Source organism: Oncorhynchus mykiss, chromosome 1 (assembly GCF_013265735.2).
Source record: "Oncorhynchus mykiss isolate Arlee chromosome 1, USDA_OmykA_1.1, whole genome shotgun sequence".
NCBI lineage: Eukaryota > Metazoa > Chordata > Actinopteri > Salmoniformes > Salmonidae > Oncorhynchus > Oncorhynchus mykiss.
In genome coordinates, this window is record NC_048565.1 from 94,002,964 (window position 1) to 94,013,503 (window position 10,540).

At 41.3% G+C, this 10,540-nt stretch overlaps 1 protein-coding gene across 3 annotated transcripts in view; it reads left to right on the forward strand.

Moving 5' to 3' along the window:
• Positions 1-7,715: 7,715 nt before the first annotated feature.
• Positions 7,716-10,540, forward strand: part of LOC110515218 (putative pre-mRNA-splicing factor ATP-dependent RNA helicase DHX32) — a 29,609-nt gene continuing 26,784 nt past the window's right edge. For 2 of the 3 annotated variants that reach the window (XM_036988853.1, XM_036988858.1), the window contains exon 1: positions 7,716-8,320. In XM_036988853.1, coding sequence (XP_036844748.1) covers positions 8,036-8,320 — 285 coding nt within the window. In that variant the 5' untranslated portion in view covers positions 7,716-8,035. The remainder of the gene's footprint in view (positions 8,321-10,540) is intronic. The other variant, XM_036988842.1, reaches the window with a different exon arrangement.

Sequence of the window (10,540 nt, forward strand, 5' to 3'; positions counted from 1 at the left end):
AGCCCCCCTGTTGGTGCTCTGATGTCAGAGAGGTGCTATAGGTCTGAGCTCAGGTACACGTATGTAAAGTATTTATGTTTTGTGTATTTATTCATTAGTTACCACACCGTGCACTGTGCCAGACACTTGGGATTTCATCTGTAGTCTTTGTTTATTTTTTTTAATATATTTTTTTTCTACTGTTAGCCATTTGATTTCAATCATGGGGATATTTGAACCTGTTTTGATGGACAGGAAGCAAGGGGAACGGTCCAACTTAACAAAGCCTGTCTCTGGAGATCTGGGAAGTTGTAAAGACCCTAACGTGGCGTTCAATGACCTGGATTCAGAACAAAGGGAAAGACATCTACTGCACTTGGGTTGACGGACTTGTGTATGACGCCACCTGTTGTAAGACAACGGCATCACCGGTAAATCCTGTCGTAGGTCTTCCTCCGTACAGTATACAGCCAGCTGTTTCTCCCTCTGTGACCGTACTGTGTATTCACTGATGCTGAGAGATTGAGCCCTGAGGAACACCAATAACAACCTTACACCAACCTTATACCAACCATACACCAACCATACACCAACCTTACACCAACCTTACACCAACCATACACCAACCTTACACCAACCATACACCAATCTTTCAACGACTACAGTGCCTTACAAAAGTGTTCATCCCCTTGGTGTTTTTCCTATTTTGTTTCATTACAACCTGTCATTTAAATAGATTTTTGTTTGGATTTCATGTAATGGACAAACACAAAATAGTCCAAATTTGTGAAGTGAAATTATAAAAAACGAAAAACGAAAAAGTGGTGTGTGCATATATGTATTCACCCCCTTTGCTATGAAGCCCCTAAATAAGATCTGGTGCAACCAATTACCTTCATAATTAGTTAAATAGTGCACACCTGTGTGCAATCTAAGTGTCACATGATCTGTCACATGATCACAGTATATATACACCTGTCCTTAAAGGCCCCCAGAGTCTGCAACACCACTAAGCAAGGGGCACCACCAAGCAAGCGGCACCATGAAGACCAAGGCAGTCTCCAAACTGGTCAGGGACAAAGGTGTGGAGAAGTACAGATCAGGGTTGGGTTATAAAATAATATCAGAGACTTTGAACATCCTACGGAGCACCATTAAATCAATTATAAAAAATGTAAAGAATATGGCACCACAACAAACCTGTCAAGAGAAGGGCGCCCACCAAAAGTCACGGACCAGGCAAGGAGGGCATTAATCAGAGAGGCAACAAAGAGACCAAAGATAACCCTGAAGGAGCTGCAAAAGCTCCACAGCGGAGATTGAAGTATCTGCCCATAGGACCACTTTAAGCCGTACACTCCACAGAGCTGGGCTTTACGGAAGAGTGGCCAGAAAAAAATAAGCAAACACGTTTCTTGTTCGCCAAAAGGCATGTGGGAGACTCCCCAAACATATGGAAGAAGGTACTCTGGTCAGATGAGACTAAAATTGAGCTTTTTGGCCAACAAGGAAAACGCTATGTCTGGCGGAAACCAAACACCTCCATCACCCTGAGAACACCATCCCCACAGTGAAGCATGGTGGTGGCAGCATCATGCTGTGGAGAGGTTTTTCCTCGGAAGGGACTGGGAAACTGGTCAGAATTGAAGGAATGATGGATGGAGCTAAATACAGGGAAATTCTTGAGGGAAACCTGTTTCAGTCTTCCAGAGATTTGAGACTTGGACGGAGGTTCACCTTCCAGCAGGACAATGACCTTAAGCATACTGCTAAAGCAACACTTGAGTGGTTTAAGGGGAAACATTTAAATACATTGGAATGGCCTAGTCAAAGCCCAGACCTCAATCCAATTGAGAATCTGTGATATGACTTAAAGATTGCCAGCGGAACCAGTCCAACTTGAAGGAGCTGGAGAACCCATCCAAATTGAAGAAACTGGAGCAGTTTTGCCTTGAAGAATGGGCAAAAATCCCAGTGGCTAGATGTGCCAAGCTTATAGAGACATACCCCAGGAGACTTGCAGCTGTAATTGCTGCAAAAGGTGGCTCTATAAAGTAGTAGTTACGCACATTCAAGTTCTGTTTTTTTTTGTCTTATTTCTTGTTTGTTTCACAATAAAATAATATTTTCATCTTCAAAGTGGTAGATATGTTGTGTAAATCAAATGATTCAACCAGGTTCAATTCAATTCCAGGTTGTAAGGCAATAAAATAGGAAAAAGACAAGGGGGGTGAATATTTTCGCAAGCCACTGTATACACCAATCTAACACAAACCTGACAACAACCATACACCAACTTTATACCAACCTTAAACCGTACACTAACCATACACCAATCTTACACCAACCTTACACCAGCTGTACACCTACCTTAAACCAACCTTAAACCAACCTTATACCAACCATTCAACAACCTTATACTCAGCAGCCGACCAAAGAGTTATCTCAACACCCACAAGCACTACATATATAGACACTACATAGCCCTACATAAGCACTACATGAACACTACATAGCACTACATAAACACTACATAGCACTACATAAACACTACATAGCTCTACATAAACACTACATAGCACTACATAAGCACTACATAGCACTACATAAACACTACATAGCTCTACATAAACACTACATAGCACTACATAGCACTACATAAGCACTACATAAACACTACATAGCACTACATAGCACTACATAGCACTACATAGCACTACATAAGCACTACATGAACACTACATAGCACTACATAGCACTACATAGCACTACATAGCACTACATAGCACTACATAAGCACTACATGAACACTACATAGCACTACATAGCCCTACATAAGCACTACATGAACACTACATAGCACTACATAAACACTACATAGCACTACATAAACACTACATAGCTCTACATAAACACTACATAGCACTACATAAGCACTACATAGCACTACATAAACACTACATAGCTCTACATAAACACTACATAGCACTACATAGCACTACATAAGCACTACATAAACACTACATAGCACTACATAGCACTACATAGCACTACATAAGCACTACATGAACACTACATAGCACTACATAGCACTACATAATACTACATAGCACTACATAGCACTACATAAGCACTACATAAACACTACATAACACTACATAACACTACATAGCACTACATAAACACTACATAAACACCACTTAACACTACATAAACACTACATAGCACTACATAAACACTACATAAACACCACTGAACACTACATAAACACTACATAGCACTACATAAACACTACATAAACACTACATAAGCACTACATAGCTCTACATAAACACTACATAGCTCTACATAAACACTACATAGCACTACATAAACACTACATAGCACTACATAAACACTACATAAACACTACATAAGCACTACATAGCACTACATAAACACTACATAGCTCTACATAAACACTACATAGCACTACATAAGCACTACATAAACACTACATAGCACTACATAAACACTACATAGCTCTACATAAACACTACATAAACACTACATAAACTCTACATAAACACTACATAGCACTACATAAACACTACATAGCACTACATAACACTACATAAACACTACATAAACACTACATAGCACTACATAAACACTACATAGCTCTACATAAACACTACATAAACACTACATAAACACTACATAAGCACTACATAGCACTACATAACACTACATAGCTCTACATAAACACTACATAAACACTACATAAACACTACATAAACACTACATAGCACTACATAAACACTACATAGCTCTACATAAACACTACATAAACACTACATAAACACTACATAAGCACTACATAGCACTACATAACACTACATAGCTCTACATAAACACTACATAGCACTACATAAACACTACATAGCACTACATAGCACTACATAAACACTACATAACACTACATAGCACTACATAAACACTACATAGCACTACATAGCACTACATAAACACTACATAAACACTACATAGCACTACATAAACACTACATAGCACTACATAAACACTATATAAACACTACATAGCACTACATAGCACTACATAAACACTACATAAACACTACATAGCACTACATAAACACTACATAAACACTACATAGCACTACATAAACACTACATAGCACTACATAAACACTACATAAACACTACATAGCACTACATAGCACTACATAAACACTATATAAACACTACATAGCACTACATAAACACTACATAGCACTACATAAACACTACATAGCACTACATAGCACTACATAACACTACATAAACACTACATAAACACTACATAGCACTACATAACACTACATAAACACTACATAAACACTACATAGCACTACATAAACACTACGTAAACACTACATAGCACTACATAACACTACATAAACACTACATAAACACTACATAGCACTACATAACACTACATAAACACTACATAGCACTACATAGCACTACATAACACTACATAAACACTACATAAACACTACATAGCACTACATAACACTACATAAACACTACATAAACACTACATAACACTACATAAACACTACATAGCACTACATAACACTACATAAACACTACATAAACACTACATAGCTCTACATAAATACTACATAGCACTACATAGCACTACATAAGCACTACATAGCTCTACATAACACTACATAGCTCTACATAAACACTTGATTGTGGGATTATGTCACACCGTCAGACAGAAGTAGGGCTACCTAACAGAAAGGCTAACAAGTGGTAATTGGAACTGAACACGAAGGTTAATAAGCAAAAACAGAAACCTCTTTAAGAGGTGGAAAACCAATCATTTTTGCCATGGAAGTCATTATTTTGCTGTTTTGTCAGTCCAGATGTGTTATTACATGTTATTACTCAGTCCAAAGGTGTTATTACATGTTATTACTCAGTCCAGAGGTGTTATTGCATGTTATTACACAGTCCAGAGGTGTTATTACACAGTCCAGAGGTGTTATTACACAGTCCAGAGGTGTTATTACACAGTCCAGAGGTGTTATTACTCAGTCCAGAGGTGTTATTACTCAGTCCAGAGGTGTTATTACACAGTCCAGAGGTGTTATTACACAGTCCAGAGGTGTTATTACACAGTCCAGAGGTGTTATTACACAGTCCAGACGTGTCTTAGTCTTGTCTTTATGTCATAAAACTCAGAAGATACAAGGTGATTATTTCATTACATTATTTGTTGTTTTTATTACAGAGTGAAGGCTGTAATTGTTGACAGTATTGTTCAAACCTTTTCATTCACACTTCAACTTTATTTTAATCACACACCTCTTGTTCTCCAATATCCAGATGGAAAAACAGATGTGTTTTGTCACGTCCTTCTAGTATTTAATCTCTTGTCTTTCGGAGGCAGAGATCCATAGATTCATAATCAGTTAGTTTTACTATGGCGTTCTATTGTGTTGCACTAGTTTTACCTTGTTAACTTTTCTGTTTGAAAGTCTTGTTGCCATGACACCAGTATTACTGTCCTGTGTCCTACCTGTCCTGTGTCCTACTGTACCTGTCCTGTTTCCTACCTGTCCTGTGTCCTACTGTACCTGTCCTGTGTCCTACCTGTAGTCACACCAGTATTACTGTCCTGTGTCCAACCTGTCCTGTGTCCTACCTGTCCTGTGTCCTACTGTACCTGTCTTGTTTCCTACCTGTCCTGTGTCCTACTGTACCTGTACTGTGTCCTACCTGTAGTCACACCAGTATTACTGTCCTGAGTCCTACCTGTCCTGTGTCCTACTGTACCTGTCCTGTGTCCTACCTGTAGTCACACCAGTATTACTGTCCTGAGTCCTACCTGTCCTGAGTCCTACCTGTCCTGTGTCCTACCTGTCCTGTGTCCTACCTGTAGTCACACCAGTATTACTGTCCTGTTTCCTACCTGTCCTGTGTCCTACTGTACCTGTTCTGTTTCCTACCTGTAGTCACATCAGTATTACTGTCCTGTGTCCTACCTGTAGTCACGTCACATCCTGTGTCCTACCTGTCCTGTGTCCTACCTGTCCTGTGTCCTACTGTACCTGTTCTGTTTCCTACCTGTAGTCACATCAGTATTACCTGTCCTGTGTCCTACCTGTCCTCTGTCCTACCTGTCTATTCTGTTTGAAAGTTAATGTTTGTCTGTGTGACATAGAAAACACAATATGTTACATGTAAACACGTTATCATGGACAGATCGATTTTTGTAAGATAATTATTTCATACACTTTAGTGTCTATGTCAATACACACAGACCTTTGAACACTTGAGCAGTATCAGTAAAATGTTTTTTTAAGCACTAAAGTGGTCTTGTTTTTTTTGTGTCTATTATAAAATTCATACAAATGTTCATCGTTGACTGCTATTGGCTCCTCTTCCCCAAAATTGAGGCTATGATTAAGAAGTTGGAGCTCTTTTCTATCTGCGTTAACAAGGACAACACACAGGTCTTTCCATCATTGTATGATTTTTTTGTGTGCAATTGAACTCAAGCTTAAGGACGAGCGTCAGGTAGCCTAGTGGTTAGAGTGTTGGGCCAGTATTCGAAAGGTTGCTGGATTGAATCCCTGAGCTGACAAGGTAAAAATCTGTTGTTCTGCCCCTGAACAAGGCAGTTAACTCCCCTGTTCACCGATCGACCGTCATTGTAAATAAGAATTTGTTCTTAACTGACTTGCCTAGTTAATTAAAACGGACAATGTGAAATGTGATATAGCAAAGTACCTGTGTGAGTTGGGTGTGCAGGTACATTCCTGAAATGGATGACACAAACAACTGGATTTGTTATCCCTTTCATTCCCTGCCTCCAGTCCACTTACTGATGTCTGAACAAGAGAGTGTCATTGAAATTGCAACAAGTGGTTCTGTGAAAATTGAATTTAATCAGAAGCCACTGAGTACACAGCTGGAGGATGAATGTTTGAAGCGGTACGGGACTATAAAAACGTTTGGGAACCACTAACCTGTTAGCTATTGTCCCACTACCTAAAGTATACATCCAGATGACCTACTGCAACAAAATAGTGACTGTCTTGACAATGACGCTAGCTGGCTCTTTAGCAACATATGCATTAAGTTGACTCTTTTTCAGACTGCAGAACCGAGAGCGTACAATCTTAACAGAGTGTAACATCACTCATGAACGGGCATGACACTTAATGCCATGGGTAGCCAAACAGAGCTAACATAAGGCCACGCCTCCAACAACGGGTTTGTCAAAACAAGCATTGTGATTGGTTGAGACGCGTTCTAAATCATACTTTTTTTTAAAAATGTTTAGCGCCGGGTAAATCTATGCATGTTCTCCATCTGAGAATTCCCTGTCCGCTGTCCCATCAGCCCAGCCAGCCAATTCATTCACTTGATCTCCACTATAAAATAAAACCATCTGGACTTTATTTCCCCTAACTTCTATGGTTGGAATGGAACGGTATCAAGCACATCAAACATATGGAAACAACATTTAAATCTGTTCCTATAATTCCATTCCAGCCATTACAACGAGCCCGTCCTCCTATAACTCATTCCACCAGCCTCCACTGGTGCACACCCCCTCTCCCTGTCAATTTTATTCGATTATTATAAGAGGGTTATTAGTCTACAGTCGGCTGAGTGGTCACGTGATCATATGTAGGCGCACATTAATTCGTGTAGCCTATGCAAGTCAACCCACGTGTTTGACCACGCCAGTGGCCAATAGCGCAACAGTGCGCTGCGGATTGACAGACGAGAAACGGTAATAGAGTTTTAATCCGACATAAGAACAAAAAACTGCATGTTGTTTGTCCTGAAATCTCTTCACATCTGTCAACAAAATATTAACGGAAATCTGTTTGGATTATACATTGAACTCCAAGTCAATGTTGGTAAAGGTTACATGGATTATAATGTGTCGGTGAATTCATTTTTTAAGGGGATAAACGGTTCTCTGTGCCTTTTGATTATATCTGTTGCCAACAGTTGTTGCGCTCTCGACGGGATCCACGATCATTTCCATGGCGGAGAGATCGACCATGTCCGAGCAGGACAAGCATTTGACGGAGAAAGAGATTTGTTCGGATTCGGAAACTGCTGACTGCGTGGAAGAAGCGTTTGTCTTCGGAGAGGATCTGGAGCTGAACCGATTTGATGGATTGCCTTTCTCCTCTCGTTATTATAAACTACTGGAAGAGAGAAAGTCTCTACCTGTTTGGAAAGCTAGAGAGGAATTTTTGGATATCCTGGTGAACAATCGACTTGTTATAGTATCTGGTACAACTAAAACTGGGAAAAGTACACAGGTGAGTGTGGAATTAATACGAGAGTATTCAGATAAAAAAATATGATTTTCAACGAATTTCAAAAATAATAATAAAGAATAAGAATATTTCCCCTTTGATTCCCAATACAGTATCTAGTATTTATATAATGATGTACTGCTTTTGTTACAAATGTCTTAATTGGTATTGGGGCGACAGGGTAGCCTAGTGGTTAGAGTGTAGGGGCGGCAGGGTAGCCTAGTGGTTAGAGTGTAGAGGCGGCAGGGTTAGCCTAGTGGTTAGAGTGTAGGGGCGGCAGGTAGCCTAGTGGTTAGAGTGTAGGGGCGGCAGGGTAGCCTAGTGGTTAGAGTGTAGGGGCGGCAGGGTTAGCCTAGTGGTTAGAGTGTAGGGGCGGCAGGGTAGCCTAGTGGTTAGAGTGTAGGGGCGGCAGGGTAGCCTAGTGGTTAGAGTGTAGGGACGGCAGGGTAGCCTAGTGGTTAGAGTGTAGAGGCGGCAGGGTAGCCTAGTGGTTCGAGCGTTGGACTAGTAACCGGAAGGTTGCAAGTTCAAACTCCCGAGCTGACAAGGTACAAATCTGTCGTTCTGCCCCTGAACAGGCAGTTAACCCCACTGTTCCTAGACCGTCATTGAAAATAAGAATTTGTTCTTAATTAACTGACTTGCCTAGTCAAATAAATAGTAGCATACATTCTGTACATGACATGTGGAAGACGTCTAATTAGGCAACAATGAGGCCATACATCAAACATTAGTTCCATACAAAACCACGCCAGCTACTTCATAGTCTGCGACTGATACTGTCCTGATATTAACCTTTTTTTCTCTCCAGATCTCATCCACATCATAATTCCTAACACTGGAGTTTTTCCATATAGGTATAGAGTATAGAGTTGTTATTGAATAAATAAAAAAAGTGACAGCATTCAAGTAATAGACTTCTGCCAGGATCTTGCTGTAAAGTGTGAAATGCCAGCCGGCTGCATTGGGAAGGTCAGTCTTCCATTGGGACCCTTATAAATATAGCTCCAGCCTGCAGGGAACCTGATATTAATACCATTAGCTGTGGTTTCGTCCCAAATGGCACCCTATCGCCTACGTAGTGCACTACTGTTGTCCTGGACCTTGTAGGATCTGGTCAAAAGTAGTGCACTACACAGGGAACATCATGCTATTTGGGACAGAGAGACTCCTATGTCTTAGACCCTGAAGCTGCACATACGACTTTAGATATGACTCTGCTTACTTACAGCAGAATGCAGAATCCGCTAGCCCTGGTCCCAGATCTGATCTCACTAGGCCTGGTCCCAGTTCTGATCTCACTAGCCCTGGTCCCAGATCTGATCTCACTAGCCCTGTTCCCAGATCTGATCTCACTAGCCCTGGTCCCAGATCTGATCTCACTAGCCCTGGTCCCAGATCTGATCTCACTAGCCCTGTTCCCAGATCTGATCTCACTAGCCCTGGTCCCAGATCTGATCTCACTAGCCCTGGTCCCAGATCTGATCTCACTAGCCCTGGTCCCAGATCTGATCTCACTATCCCTGGTCCCAGATCTGATCTCACTATCCCTGGTCCCAGATCTGATCTCTCCAGCCTGGTCCCAGATTTGATCTCCCTAGCCTGGTCCCAGATCTGATCTCACTAGCCTGGTCCCAGATCTGATCTCACTAGCCTGGTCCCAGATCTGATCTCACCTAGCTTGGTCCCAGATCTGATCTCACTAGCCCTGGTCCCAGATCTGATCTCACTAGCCTGGTCCCAGATCTGATCTCACTATCCCTGGTCCCAGATCTGATCTCTCCAGCCTGGTCCCAGATCTGATCTCACTAACCTGGTCCCAGATCTGATCTCACTAACCTGGTCCCAGATCTGATCTCTCCAGCCTGGTCCCAGATCTGATCTCAATAGCCTGGTCCCAGATCTGATCTCTCTAGCCTGGTCCCAGATCTGATCTCACTAGCCCTGGTCCCAGATCTGATCTCACTAGCCTGGTATCAGATCTGTTGGTGCTTCTGCCTGCTCCATTGCTATTGTGAAGCCATGGCCAGAGAGCAGAAGCAGACAGGCATCCAGAATCCACTCCTTTCATGTAATGACTGAGTTCATGGGTTTAACATGACCAAATACCTGTAAATACCCCAATTCCCATTAGTCACGTATGCATCAATTTAGTAGTTAATATCCCCAACCTAACCCAGTTGTCCAATGAGTCTAGGAACATATGGGAGTATTGAATGGCCT